Source organism: Saccopteryx bilineata, chromosome 4 (assembly GCF_036850765.1).
Source record: "Saccopteryx bilineata isolate mSacBil1 chromosome 4, mSacBil1_pri_phased_curated, whole genome shotgun sequence".
In the NCBI taxonomy this organism is placed as follows: domain Eukaryota; kingdom Metazoa; phylum Chordata; class Mammalia; order Chiroptera; family Emballonuridae; genus Saccopteryx; species Saccopteryx bilineata.
Genome location: NC_089493.1, coordinates 222,365,754 through 222,381,216, shown reverse-complemented (window position 1 = coordinate 222,381,216; position 15,463 = coordinate 222,365,754). Strand labels below are relative to the sequence as shown.

At 36.5% G+C, this 15,463-nt stretch overlaps 1 protein-coding gene across 1 annotated transcript in view; it reads left to right on the top strand.

Annotated features, from left to right (window-relative positions):
* Positions 1 to 15,463, top strand: part of KIAA0825 (KIAA0825 ortholog) — a 565,493-nt gene that overhangs the window by 141,592 nt on the left and 408,438 nt on the right. The window contains exons 8-11 of the mRNA XM_066273833.1: positions 4,438 to 4,665; positions 6,054 to 6,319; positions 7,909 to 8,059; positions 12,311 to 12,501. Coding sequence (XP_066129930.1) covers positions 4,438 to 4,665; positions 6,054 to 6,319; positions 7,909 to 8,059; positions 12,311 to 12,501 — 836 coding nt within the window. The remainder of the gene's footprint in view (positions 1 to 4,437; positions 4,666 to 6,053; positions 6,320 to 7,908; positions 8,060 to 12,310; positions 12,502 to 15,463) is intronic.

The following is a 15,463-nucleotide window of genomic DNA, read 5'->3' as shown; positions in this document are numbered from 1 at the left end:
GAGACCATAAAAGTCATTCAACTCAGCTCTTATACCATGTGTCCGTAAAGTCATGGTGCACTTTTGACCGGTCACAGGAAAGCAACAAAAGATGATAGAAATGTGAAATCTGCACCAAATAAAAGGAAAACTCTCCCAGTTTCATACCTATTCAGTGCAGTTTGATGTGGGCTCCATTTGTTGCCCTACACACATCCAAACGATAGTGAAGTTCTTGCCACACACGGGTAAGGACATCTGGTGTAACAGAGTGAATAACATCTGTGATTCTCTGTTTTAAGTGATTAATGTCGTTGATACGTTCAATGTACACATGTTGCTTCACATAACCCCAAAAGTAAAAGTCTAAGGGCGTCAGATCTGGGGATCGTGGTGGCCATGGCTTGACAGACCCCTGCCACCAGGGGAATGTTCTATCCAGAAACTCATGAACAATGGTGGTGTAGTGTGGAGGAGCGCTGTCCTGTTGAAAGATGACACCTTCTAGAAATTGTGGCACTACATACAATTCCAACATGTCAAGATAGGACTTTGCTGTCACAGACTGCTCCGCGAAAAAAAATGGGCTTATAACCTTATCATATATCAGGCCACACCACACGTTCATTTTAAAGGTGTTACATTCGTACTCAACGTAGGCATGAGGATGTTCAGCAGCCCATATTCGGATGTTATGGCGATGAACATGTCCACCGATATGGAAGGTTGCCTCATTGCTAAACACAATCTTCTGCAAAAATCTTGCATCATTGTCGATCTCATGAAGCATATCTGTAGGAAATGAGCATCGTGTGGGTCTATCCGTCGGTTTGATAGCGTGCAACAGCCGCAATTTGTATCCCATAAAACAGAGATGTTTCTTTAACACCTTATGAACTGTACTCTTGCTTAGGTGTAATTGTTGAGCACATGCACACACAGATTTTTTAGGGCTCCTTAGGTAGCTATCCCGTATAGCCTCTACAGACTTGTCACTGACTGATGGCCTACCAGAATGGGGTTTCTCCACCAAACTGCTGGTTTCCTTCAACTGCTTATCCCACCAAGTAATGTTATTCCTATGTGGTGGCACTTCGTTATAAACGTGCCGATATTTACGTTGCACTTTGGTCACGGATTCGAATTTAGCGAGCCACAGAACACACTGAACTTTCCTCTGTACCGTCCACATCTCAACTGGCATGGCGTGGGCTGCTCCGCTGTGTACACGGTGTTACGTCATCATCTGCGCATGCGCACATGCTGCCACATCATCCTACAGAAACTAGGAGGGTTTTCCTTTTATTTGGTGCAGATTTCACATTTCTATTGTCTTTTGTTGCTTTCCTGTGACTGGTCAAAAGTGCACCATGACTTACGGACACACTGTATTTATAAAATAATGTTGAGACCTAAAAAAATAAATAATTTAGTCAGGGATATTGAGCCTAAGGTCTTTGGAAGTTGGAGAAGGTAAATTATTGCTGTGAACAAGATTACATTAAAACAGAGAGTTTGGTTCTAAGCATAGATTCAACCTCTTACTCATAATGTTTTTAGTACTGTAGAGCAGTGCAAGCCCTCCATTTGAAAGCACTCATTCAGAGCATTAAATATCTCAACTAGTATTCCAACCAGGTAGATCAAGACAAAAGAGGCCCTGGTCGGTTGGCTCAGCAGTGGAGCGTCGGCCTGGCGTGCAGGAGTCCCAGGTTTGATTCCCTGCCGGGGCACACAGGAGAGGCGCCCATCTGCTTCTCCACCCCTCCCCCTCTCCTTCCTCTCTGTCTCTCTCTTCCCCTCCAGCAGCTAAGGCTCCATTGGAGCAAAGATGGCCCGGGCGCTGAGGATGGCTCTTTGGCCTCTGCCTCAGGATGGCTCTGGATGCAACAGAGCAGCGCCCTAGATGGGCAGAGCATCACCCCCTCTTGGGCATGCCGGGTGGATCCCGGTTGGGCGCATGCGGGAGTCTGTCTAACTGCCTCCCCGTTTCCAGCTTTGGAAAAATGCACAGAAAAAAAACACCCCAAAAATAAAAAAGACAAAAGAGTCATTTTTCCATAGTCTGTATTATCAATATATGTCATAAAGCAAAACAGAAAACCATGATTACCCACATAAGTTGCATCATCAAGTTGAATGGCAAAACATTTCAATTTTTTATCCTCTCTATAATTAGTTCTCAATATTATTGTCCATATCAACAACTCTTCTTCACAATATTGTCTAAAAGAAGTATAGCCTCAAGTTTTTAGGTTTTTGTGTGGCTTGAGGACGCAGATTTCCAGAGTGACATCTAAGATACAAGGCTCTACTAATTCTTCAACAATTATGAAGGTTTTTTTTTTTATATTTGAAGGCCTGTTAAATAAGACACACAAAGCAGCGATTTGTCACTAGTCATCATTTTCTTCATTTAAATGTTCTGACTTTTCATTGTGTAATCTTTCAAAAGAATTCTAGTAGATTCTCAATAAGATTGCTATACTTCAAATGCAAATAATGAGTAAGTTTGGAAGGTTTTATTGCATCGTTTAACAGAATTTCAGAACATACTACACACAAATGCAAATAATGAGTAAGTTTGGAGGGTTTTATTGAGTCATTTGACAGAATTTCAGATCATACTATACACAAGGGCTGTGGCAATAACTTGCTACTGGGTGCTACAGTGAAGCCAAGTTTTAAATACTCCTTACTGTACTGTGTAGCATAGTTTCCTTTTCTTATTTTGGTTTCTGTTGCACTTTCCAATTTATCAACAACACATTTCTTTTTTACTGTTTCTTTTCGACTTTAAGCACTAGTACATACTTGGTTTACTTTTGGTGTCATTGCTATTATTCCTTGACTATTGTTTTTGCTTTTGAAAAAGGTTAAAATATTTTGTTGTTTTTTTCTTTCCATTGTGTAAGGTTTAAAGTTTACAGCATAATGACACTAAAGCGCACAAAGATTTATTTGTATACAATATGGACACACTCTGCACAGGTGAATACATGCACAACTATTTGCACAAGTGTAAAAAATGTACAGTACTACTGAGAGAAGGAGAGGCCAGGAACAGAAACACACAACACATAAAGTTTTATCCTACTGCAGTGATAGTACATTAGTGTGCAAGCTGGTATTTTGTTTCTTAATGTCACATGTACAATTCATTGAATACTACATAAGTTTGTCCAAATGCTATTTGCACAAGCATGAAAAAAATAAACTGCGGGGGGCGGGGGGAGGGTTGGGAATTAGAGCCTGCGCATAGCAAGCCAGCCAGGAATGGAAACACACAACAAAAAAAATTTTTCTTACCACACATTGCAGTGCAACATGGTATAAGCTGGTACTTGATTTCCAAACTCCACATGTATGGCATTGAATACTACAAAAGTTTGTCCAAATGCTTTATGTCTATTGCACAGAATTTGTAAATGCTCTGCATAGTGCAAAAGGTTGTTTCAATGAGCCTACAAATTCCAACGATATCTATGACAACTTAATAATATTTTCATTGATGAGACAGGCTGATAAGTGACAATCATCCTGAACATAAGCAAATTTGACTAATATCATTGGGTCTATTATCTTCATACAATATTAAAGTGGTTAACTCTTTGCAGACCGGCGCCAAATTTCTGGCAGACTAGCACCAATCTGCAGACCAGCAGTTGAAAACCACTGCTGTAGAGAACATTAGAGAATTTGGGGAAAATAATATATTCATAAATATTTTCCCATGAGACAAAGACTAAAATAAAAGAAATGAAAATAAGACCAACATCCACTCCAATCTTCCATACTCCCTCCACACAGAATAATGCATATCATTTTACCTTTTCATTTTCTGAAACAAAAGTAGTGCCGTGTACCAGTTCAGGAGTGGAGAAACTAAATGAAATTCTAAAGAAGTAAAAATCTAGAAAAGTGCAGTAGTGCATTTTTCTCTAAGAAATTTATTTCTTATTGCTATTTTTTGGCTTGTTAGATTTCTGAGTGAAAAAGAAATAAAAGATTGAATATTAAATGCTGTCTTATGTTGCCATACTTGTTAACAATAAACTATAAAAAAGACTATAAAAATCTAATTTAGACTTTATTAAATACATTGAATTTAAAGTTTGCTTTATGTGATAAATAGTAAGTGTAACTTTCAGCTCTAATAAAGATGGTTTTACTGAACTATATTTAAGAGATTAAATTTTGAAGAAAAGCTTTTGATTAAATCCACTGATGAATTAAATGAAATGTCAGTATATTACTGTGTGTAAGAATGCACATGTTTTTGTATATTACTTTATTCACTGGGTAATATTTTTCAGGTTATAAGAATTCCCCTTACAGTTTATAAAGAATACCTATATTCAGCATGCTGAATGAAAGCAATAATTTTATATCTGTAACAACAGAAACACTTGTTGCTGAATTAAGATTAATATAACTTCATATATATTTATATTTCAGGCTACTTTACCAGATTTTGGCTGGAGAAGTGCATTTAAAGAAGTATCTCTTCCCATGGCACATTGTATAACAACAGCAATTGAAGATTTTTCCATAAAAATCCTCCAACAGGAATATAATGAAAGGTCTTCAGCTGTGACCTATGCTATGAACCTTGTAAATGTCCAACAAGTGTGGCAAGGCAGCTGTGTGGTTCCTGAGGAGGACCAACCAAAGAAAATTGTAAAGGCAAGAATTAAATGAAATCTTTACAAAACTGTAGACTAGTATAATGAGATTGACTTTTCTTTTTTTTTTTTAAATATAACTTATTGCAAAGAGAACATGTAGTAGAGCCTCTTGGCAAATACTACTTGATACTTGACCTAATCCAGTTTTCTTCTCTGGTATCAGGGACACATGCTAGCAAAATGAAATTGAACCTGTTACCACCTGTTGCTCAATGAGCCATAGGCAACTATGATGCGGGCCTTGGTGACTTCATGGGGATCTGGGAAAGTTGCTAGTTTGGGTTATATCTTTGAATAACTTTAGAAAAATTTAGGAAGTAGAAGGAGTTACTGTCTTCTATTGGTCTGCGTAACTTTTAAATCTTTATCCCTAATGAACATTTCATTTTATTAGCATCATCTTACATGTTCTTACATGTTTACATGTGCTTTTTTTATTTTTTAATTAATTTTAATGGGGTGACATTGATAAATCAAATTACATATGTTCAGAGAAAACATCTCTAGGTTATTTTGACATTTGATTATGCTGCATTCCCATTACCCAAAGTCCAATGGTCTTCCGTCACCTTCTAACTGGTTTTCTTTGTGCCTCTCCCCTCCGCCAACCCCCTCCCTCTCCTCTCCCCCACCCCGTAACCCCCACAGAGAGTCACAGAACATACTGAGCAAATGTGAAGTCATCCTGAAACTAGATAAATACAGTTACTCAGTATAAAGTCCACAGTGAGTTCAGCAACCCTGTGATTGAAATGTTTTTTAAAGGGAGTTCTTAAAGATGGCCTCCTATTCTGCTACTACCCCCCTTAGGCTCCTGAACATTCTCCAGGGAGCACTGTTGGCTAATCTGGTGTGGAGGCAAGTTTTGCCTTCCCATCCACTATGCCTCCTTGCTGTTAAGAAGGAGTAGATTCATAATAACTGGTGAAAAGCTAGTGACATTACTTCTAGAAGTTGCTGACTCTTTCCCAATAAGTGGATGCTACATGAGACTGTTTCTGATACTTGCAGATTTAAACTAATATAACATAAAGAAAATAAAAATAAATTTAAAAATAATACATTTGTATAATATCAAGAGTACATATATTCTGAGTTCTATTGACTACAAATAAAAGTATTGTCTTCTAAAGCTATTTCCGGAGTTCTTCATAATGTATGTATGATAATCATAAGGTTTGAGGTTATCTATAGAGAAGCATCATTGAGGTATTTCCTTATTTGACATAAAACATTTAACATTCTATAATCAATTGCTATAAAGTTGTGTGCTTATATTTATGTTTGATGCCAAATTCATTATTTAGGAATTTGGTTTTCCTGTACATAAATTACATGGTGCTGTCAGAGTACAAATAACTCAGTGCTACATTTATTTCTCCCTAGTTTTGTTCTGACATCATGGAAAAACTTGACACAGTGCTTCCACTGGCTCTGGCATGCAGAGATGATTCTTTTCAGGAAATTAGAGCAAACTTTGTGGAGGCCTGTTGTAAAGTGGCAACAGCTGTCCTGGCGAGACTGCAAGAGAGACGCAAGGAGGTTCCTTCCGAAGCACCCCTGCAAACCCTGCACACGGTGCTCTCCACGGCGGTTTATCTCTCTCAGCATTTTACACGATACAATAATTTGATGAAAGAAAATACTAAGAAGTGAGTGTCATTAAAACTAAGTTGATGGCCATGTTTATAGTAACATAGAATCTCTGGATATCATAGGAGTGAAATTTAACATGTGAGGAGAAAATAATAATTAACATGGTGAATTATTTTTGTCTTGACTAGGAAATATCAAAAAGGTGGTACATGGGATATATTTTTTTCTTAGACTTTTTAAAAAGTTTATGCATTTTTAGAGAGAAAGAGAAGGAGGGAAGAAAGAGCAGGAAGCATCAACTCCCATATGTGCCTTGACCAGGCAAGTCCAGGGTTTCGAACCAGCGACTTCAACATTCCAGGTTGATACTTTATCCATTGTGCCAGCACAGGTCAGGCTGGAGCATGGGATATATTAAACACAGATAGCAGGAAAGATACGTATTTTCTCTAAAGGCTCATTCAAAAGACTCATGATTTTCCATATTCTAATCAGGAGCAACAATTTTCTGCATGCTGTTATGACATAACCAAACCCTTGTTATTTTGTAAGGTACATTGTACTGACTGCACTAAAAAGAAAAAATAAATTTATTTTTGTCCCAAGTATACACAGTTAGGAAATATGCACTTCTCTCTTTTGTTTCTAAGCCAATAGGATGTTAGGATCCAATATAGAAAATAAATGCATTTCAACTTATTCTATTGACTAATGTAAACATATTTCAGAACATCAATTTAGTAATAAACTATCCTTAATATTTGAGGAGGAAACATCTGGTAGTCTTAATTCTCATGCATTAGTAGTCTAAAAAGGTTATATGTTTTCTGTATAGAGAATAAAAGTGACCACAGGTATTGTCACATGGTCTTTCTGGCTGTTCTTATACTCCCTACAAGGTAGCATGGCCCCTTGCAAAGGGAGCATGTGGATTTGGTAGTCCAGTCTGAGCCCTAGAATCTATTCTAAATTACCTATTCTTCAGCCTTTGCTCTTCGCCAGTCATGAGAGAAAGCATAATACAAATAGCTAAAGATAAAAGTAAAATAAATTTGTCTTGATGTAGGCTATAACTATGATATTTCTTTAATTCTCATAAGTAGTCAGATGTTGTGATTCATACTTGAATTTATAAACAATGTGCCAGAAATCACTTTATTTCTATAGAATATTTTAAAACAGTTTATGTGATAATTGACATCTACAAAATTACAATTTTTAAAGTAAAAAGAGTGTTTGTGGACATGTGATAGCTTTATAAAAGTTGGTTCTGACAAATGCATGTGTTCTCTATAATAACGATAACCTAATGCCTAAATAATGTACTGATCTCTAATAATAGGCTTACAAAGAATGCTTTTATTTTTGAATGATGTATTGACAATGCAGTTTGTCTCAAGTTGAAGTGCGTATTTGTGGAACAGCAGATGTACGTTTTCAAAAGACTTGCAAAACAAAGAGCAGCTTTTTTTTTTTTTTTTTTTTTTTTTGCTTTTTGGAAAGTGAAGGTGGATGCAGACTTCAGCATTCTGAGGAAATGAATGATTGATATCTAATAATCAAAACCATTTGTAGTACTGGAGATTGTTACCTCCTACTGCACAGGCCTTAAATCTCTGTCTCTTTGATCATTCCCTCTGAACAGACCCATATTCCTGGTGCCTGTCCAACGATATCAGGAATTCATCAACACTCTACAGTTTCAGGTTACGGACTACTGCGTCAGAGTTTGTGCTACAAGCATTTTACAGGATGCTGAGAGCCACCACTGGGATGACTACAAAGCTTTTTATGAGGTGTGAAGTTAAGTTTACTATCCCTTCTTTTTACACAAATATGTTTTACTGCCTACCTGCTTTCTGGCTAATTAGAAACATGAGCTTGGCATTACTAGCACATGAAGGCTGTTAGAATAATATTTTTAAAATATTGAATTTGTACTTAGGAAAAACAGTTTTTTAAAAAAAATCTAAAATAATTAGACATCAGATCTCTCCTTCTGCTTAAAAATAAAAATAACTTACTTTGAACTGTAGTGTTTAGTGCTATATAGGAAGTTGGAATATAATGGGATATAATAAAAACTTGAGGAGATAGCCATGCCAGAATGCTACAACCTTGTATTTTTTCCATCCATGTTTGATAAATATTTTTTATTAAGCAGCTTTAGTCATTATATTTTTTTCCTTTTCAAAGTATATTCTTATGAGTGTGCTTTAAGACCCATCTGATCACTTAGAGCTTACCTATTTTCATTTAGCCGATATTTTGAAATCCCAAATTTCTACTGAATTTATTTCTAATGATTCCCAGTACAATCAAACCCAGGATCAATTAAAATTATTTATCATCGAGCTTCATTAGTTTCCCTTCCTCTAAATCCCATTGATCATACATAAGCCACAATATTTGAAAATTTTTGAAGTTGATTCCAGGGCAGGGTGAAACATTTATAGTATCTTAATAAAAGATAAGATATCAGGGTTTTTAAAAAAATTCATCAGTCAAGCCCAGCTTCGTTAGCTTTTCCCACTTACTCTTTCCTGTGGATTGAAGCTTATGATCTTTGGCTTGCTTGCTTGTTCTGATCATAATGAGAATATTGAGAAAACCAGGGTGGAGTCACTCTTGTCAACTCCTGACACTGAAGGTTCCTGTGGCTCCATTTTCGCCCGAGTTATTATCATAATAAATGTGGCCACAACAGAGAAGAGCAACTAAGAAGTTCTTCTAAGGGACTTTCCACTTTTTCTAAGGCCATTTTGTCTCTCCTTTGGAGGCCCTTCCCAGATAGTTTTTCTTTTTGCAAGAGTATCCATGCAGCGCTTTCCAAACTACATACTTCAAACAGCAGTGAGCAGAATGGAAATGAGGAGGTGCGGTGGCGCAGCTGGTGGCCGGAGATAAGAGCGCAAGTCTCGGTGCTCTCTCCTGGCAGCCCCGCAGCTTCCTTATTTGCCTTGAGGTAAACAGAGAGGTTGAAATGAATCCATCTCACATTTCAAACTATTTCAATATGTCATTGTACTAATGAGCAATTTTATATAATGTTTTCATTGAAAAATAGACATCATCTCACTAGATATCCAACACAGAGGTGTTGTGTTTCCTCTTACGCAAATTGGGAGCTAGAAGAGTAGCATGGTATATAAGTGGATGGATTGCAAACCTGTTATTAAAGTTAACAACTATTAAAAAAAAACAAATACCCATGTAACATGCAGCTCTTAGAACTTAGGACAGTGCTTCAGCTTCAAAGACAGAAATAACAAGATAGTTACCCTGTGATTACATGGTACTGTAGCTTTCTTGTACTTACATGGTCAGTAGTTAAAATTTAATTGCAGAGCTAGTGATGGTTATTTATGCTCAGAAAAATAAAGCGATGCTGCTTTTCTATTTACCAAAAATAAGAATCTTTTAAAAATAGCACTGATTTTAAACTGTTTTGACAACTGTAGTACCTGACATGGTCTTATCCCATTTACTGCACCCCTTTCTCTTCCTCTTCCCATTTTTCCAACTAATCTGTGAAACGGGACTAGTTTTTTTGGCAGGGCTGTTTAGAGAGGAAAGGAGATGAAATCTGCCAGACTGGAGGCGGAGGGTAGGATAGCGATCTCAGGGGAACCTATTGCCATGTGCAAGAGTGTGGTAGAAAAAATAGTGAAATGATTTACAGGATATGGAGCAATATTTGCTCATGTTTTGTGATATCAAGGGAACCTTAGATACATGATTTCCATTTTCTATCCTGTCAGGTTGAGAAAGTCAGAGAGTTTGGTATCTCTCTGATGAGGTGCTGGTCAGACGGCTCAGTGGGTGTTCAGATTACATGTTTAAAATTAAGCATTTAGTGTAGTTGACATCTGCTCAATTTTAGCAACTTGTGTTTTCCAACAGTCAAAGAATAAAGAATTGTCTGTTCAAAGATAATATTGAGTGGCTTATATAATAAAATCCAGCTGCTTGTTTCCTGATATATAATCTAAATAAAAGCTCACATCTGTTTACATTATAGTGGGCCTACAAAAATAACAGATGTTTACTAGCAGAATACTTTAGAAATGACAACAAATAGAGAAACAGTTCAGGAAAATAAATGATCACATTTAGTTTAATGAAAATTTTTGCATACACTGAAGTTATACACGTTTTGAAGAGAATTGTGAGAATAATGACCGGTTTGGATAAAAAGTCTTACAAATAAGTATTTTCCACTTTTAGGAGAAAAAATCAATGTATCTGAACTTATTTTTATTTTCTCATTTATTGTATAAGGGTAGCTATTGAGAATATTTTTTTATATTTTGAAAAATATAAGAAATCATGTTGACCATGTTATAAGCATTCTTTCCATTGTCATGAAAAAAGTTAGTGTAAATTAGTGTAAAAGTTAGTGTACATCTTTGGGTCTCCCTGCCTGCGGATATGCGAGTCATCACATCCACCTGGGTTAGTTTTGCTTTAGTTAACATAAGAAAATCAAGCTTTAAAACTCCATTTTTACATTAGGAAACTTTAAAAAGCATTTTTTTAATTGGTGATTTTAGAGAGACAGAGGAAGGGGGTGAGGACATTGACTTACTGTCCCACTTAGTTGTGCACTCACTGGCTGCCTCCCCTAGGCGCCTGACTGAGGTCAAACCCACAGCCTTGTCATTTAGTGATGCTCCAACCGAGGGAGCTGACTGGCCAGACTTTAAAAAGCTTTCTTTATCACAGAACACAACAAAGAAAGCATAAGGAACTATAATTTTGTTACTTTTGCATTCATTTTATGATTTTTTTCTTAAATGGTTTTGATACACATCTAGTCAGAAAATCAGAAGCCAGTTAAAGTCTCCTTCAGTTTGAACTCGACTTTTTGACATTTTGATGCCCAAGTTTTACACCCAAGGATAACAACAATCTATTCATTTATAAACACCTTTTGAAAGTCAATAGATAATAACTATAAATTATTATTATAATTATTATTATTATGATTACAAAAGATTTTAGTAATCTAAGAAATTATTGGAAGAATAATATGTAAACTTAAAAGAAGACTAAGAAACTATACACTTTTTTTATTTTTTTAAATTTTTCTGAAGTTGGAAACAGGGAGGCAGTCAGACAGACTCCCACATGCGCCTGACTGGGATCCACCCGGCATGCGCACCAGGAGGCAATGCTCTGCCCATCTGGGGTGTTGCTCTGTTGTGACCAGAGCCATTCTAGCGCCTGAGGCAGAGGCCACAGAGCCATCCTCAGCGCCCCGGCCAACTTTGCTCCAATGGAGCCTTGGCTGTGGGAGGGGAAGAGAGAGACAGAGAGGAAGGAGAGGGGGAGGGGTGGAGAGGCAGATGGACGCTTCTCCTGTGTGCCCTGGCCGGGAATTGAACCCGGGACTCCTGCATGCCAGGCCAATGCTCTACCACTGAGCCAACCGGCCAGGGCGAAACTATACACTTTTGGTATAAGAGAACAGATATTTTAGATGACATTTGTTTGAAAAATATAAGTAGCGGATAAAACAAATTTTAAGTCAAAGAGGATTACTTAGAAATAAAATGGGAAATTTTACTAGTTTGACTTTTCATATAGTAACAATCAGGATAATGTTCCCATCATTTCATTATAATGTGAAATCTGAATCACTTGTAAATATCTCAATGATGCTAATAATTAAATAATTAAAATTTTATTTTAGAAGAATCCAGCCCACTATCTTAAGCTAGCATGACATGTTTAGCAACTATAAAGCCAATTGTTTAAAAGTAAAGTTTAAACTGCAGGCCTGGGATAGGTAAGTCAGGGATTTGCTAGGTGAAATGCTTGCAGTCTAGGTTTGCATTAGAATATCTAGTCTTGTGATTGAAATAAAACATATGTTCCTCTGTCGGTAAGGATGTTTTACATCTTGTCAAAAATCTTCCTTGGTCATCTAGTGTGTCAAACTCTCCAGCTATTTCCTTTCAGCCTGAACTAATTAGGCTCATAGGAAGCAAACTGACATACTGGAAGATGTGATTCTACTGGCTAATGTGTGGTGGTTTTGCCAGGGGGAAAGATGCTCCTTCTCACTCCAGATGTGGAATTATTTCTTCTGGGGTCTTCATCATGATCTCTGGACCATTCTGCCCCCTAAGTTAGCCCAGAAGATTCTCGCAGAAGTTCTGGAGAAGTCTTTGGGCCTCCTGGCCGGCAGATACGCTCGGGCCCATCCCAGTTACAAGAGAGCGCCACAGATAAGGTAACTGATGTTGTGAAAACCATTGCCTTTCAAGAAAACCTTTTCATTATTTAATATAAAACAGAATATAATTCTGGATCTCATGACATGACTCCTTGGATACTTAACATGTTTCTAACATCTGAAAGGAAATCGTATTTAATTTTCTTGACATATTTAAGTAGAAATGTGGAACTTGAATCAAATAAATTTGCTCTTTTTTCCTCTTAAAATTGTATAAAGAGCCCACTTTTTTCTAAAAATGATTGAAGAGTTATCTAGGAGATATATTGATATATATCTTATTTTTAACCTTTATATATGAGGGTTAATAAATAAGATGAAGAGAAAATTAAGGTACTAAAATGAAGAAAAAAGCAGTGTTATGATAGAGCAGTCAATTTGAGATTCTAAGCAACAGGGGATTTTAGTTTCTTAGGTTATTTTTCTGAAAGCCTTTAAGTGGTGTAATCTTTATTAAGGAAACTCCTTTGTCTAGTCTTTTTTCTCCTTAATATAGTCTAATTATTTCTTTCCTCCTTCCCTTAAAATTTTATTATTTGTTTTTCATTATGTATTATTAAAAGCCAGTTCAACAAAATGTGAAATCATGGAAAATAGGGGCCACATTCACTGGGTATTAAACTAAAGACTGAATTATAATCCAAACCTACAAGTTATTACAAAAATGTGCTTACATGATAACAACAGTCTATATGAAGAGCAAGCTTTGTTTTATAAATATTCTGAAAAAATATATACATTTTTTTTTAAGAGAAACCTACTGATCTCAGAGCGCCTCCACTCCCACCCTTTCAGGGGCAGTAGGAGTAATTTCCTGATCATGCTCTTGCAAAGCAGACTGCATTTGAAGGGCATTTAGGTCCTGCTACAGTGTTTCATAAATATGGTCTTTTGCACCGGCTGTTTTAAATTACTGACCAAGCTTTCTTTCAAAAATTGAACTCTGAATAATAGATGAGAAAAAATTTTGAGAGCAAAGAACATCTTCATTCTTTTTATTTATGTGGTGTAAATCACTTTGCCTATGAGGTGGCAGGTCATTATGAGATGTTTATGAAACTAGATTTATTGTTAGCTCATGAAATAAGTAGTATATTTAGTTAAGTAACTGTACTATAGAGACATTTTGGTTTTATTTTCTGGGTGGTTACATAGTGTCATGCAGAGCTAGAGATATTTCTTTAATTTTTCTATATAAAATAAATATTTTTATTTATATGTTTAATCCTAAACTACCATTTGGGTTGAAATCAATTATGGACTTGTGTTTGTGTGCGTGTGAGTATACATATATTTTGGATTGTAATTGTTTAATCAGCAATTAGATTAAGTAGATGCAGCCTGACCAGGAGGTGGTGCAGTGATAGAGCGTCATCCTGGGATACTGAGGACCCAGGTTCAAAACTCCAAGGTCACCGGTTTGAGCGCAGGCTCATCTAGCTTGAGCACAAAGGTCACTGGCTTGAGTCCAAGGTCACTGGCTTGAGCAAGGGGTCACTCGCTCTGCTGGAGCCACTCCCTGCCCCCAGTCAAGGTGCATTTGAGAAAGCAGTGAACGACTACGGTGCCACAAAAAAAAAATTGAAGAAAAAAAATAGAGTAAGTGGATGCAAACTACAATTAAACCTTCCTAAAGGTGATTATTGATGCATTCAGTATTCTAGTAGCCTCCAACTACCAAATAACCACAACCATATATATGATTTATATATAATATGTTGTATATTATTAATATATGTATAAAGGTATTATATGTTATAAAATGAAACCAAAATATCATTTAAAAAATCCTTGTACTTATTTTTCTTTTCATCACTTCAACATTTACATCTTCTATTTCTTCAACACTGAATTATAAAAGAAAAAAAGAGGAAATTAACTGAGGTTTGTAAAATTTAATTGTATACCAAAAAGAAAAATCATTGAATAGACCTTTGGGTCCCTATTAAATCTCAATAACTATAGAAACAAAGAGATTAACTGAGGTCAGTAAAATTTTATCATATACCAAAATAATCTTTAAACAGAACTTTATTTAGGCCCCTATTAAAACTCAGAGATAGAGCCTGACCAGATGGTGGTTCAGTGAATAGAGTGTCAGACTGGGACACAGAGGACCCAAGTTCAAAACCCTGAGGTTGCCCTGTGCACGACTCATCTGGCTTGAGCATGGACTCACCAGCTTGAGTATGGGGTCCCTAGGTTGAGCGTGACATCATAGACATGATTCCATGATCACTGGCTTGAGCCCAAAGGTCGCTGGGGTCACTTACTCTGCTGTAACCCTTCAGTCAAGGCACATATGAGAAAGCAATCAATGAACAACGAAGGTGCTGCAATGAAGAATTGATATTTCTCATCTCTCTCCTTCCTGTCTCTCTGTTTCTCTCTCTGACTTTCTCTGTCTCTATAAAACAAAAACAAAAACAAATACTCTCAGAGATAGAAACAGTGAATGAATTCATAAATAACATAAATAAGATAACAATTTTTTAAAAATTAATTATTGGAAATTTCTGAAACTATAGGCTTCTATGTTAGTGCTTCTGGTGTCATTTTTTTCTCAACCTCCAACTTGCTTGAAGTACATGTGACCAGCTTGTAACTTTCTTCTGACAGCATGTACTTAGGTGAGGAAAATTGTTCTGCTATGAAATTTTTTATCTAATAAATGTGGAAAATAGCATATTTTCTTTTAATCTGGCTTTTCTATTACTAAATGTAATTTCAAGTAAAATCTCTTGAATTTCTTGGATAGTATCCCGGTAATGCAAAATAAACATATGTATATATAATTTTTTTTTTAATTCAGTTAGAGGAGGAGAGGTAGAGAGACTCCTGCATGTACTCTGACAGGGATCCACCCACCAAGCCCACTAGGGGGCAATGCTTTGCCCATCTGGGGTGCTGCTCCATTGTTTAGCAACCAAGCTCTTCTTAGTGCCTGAGGCAGAAGCCA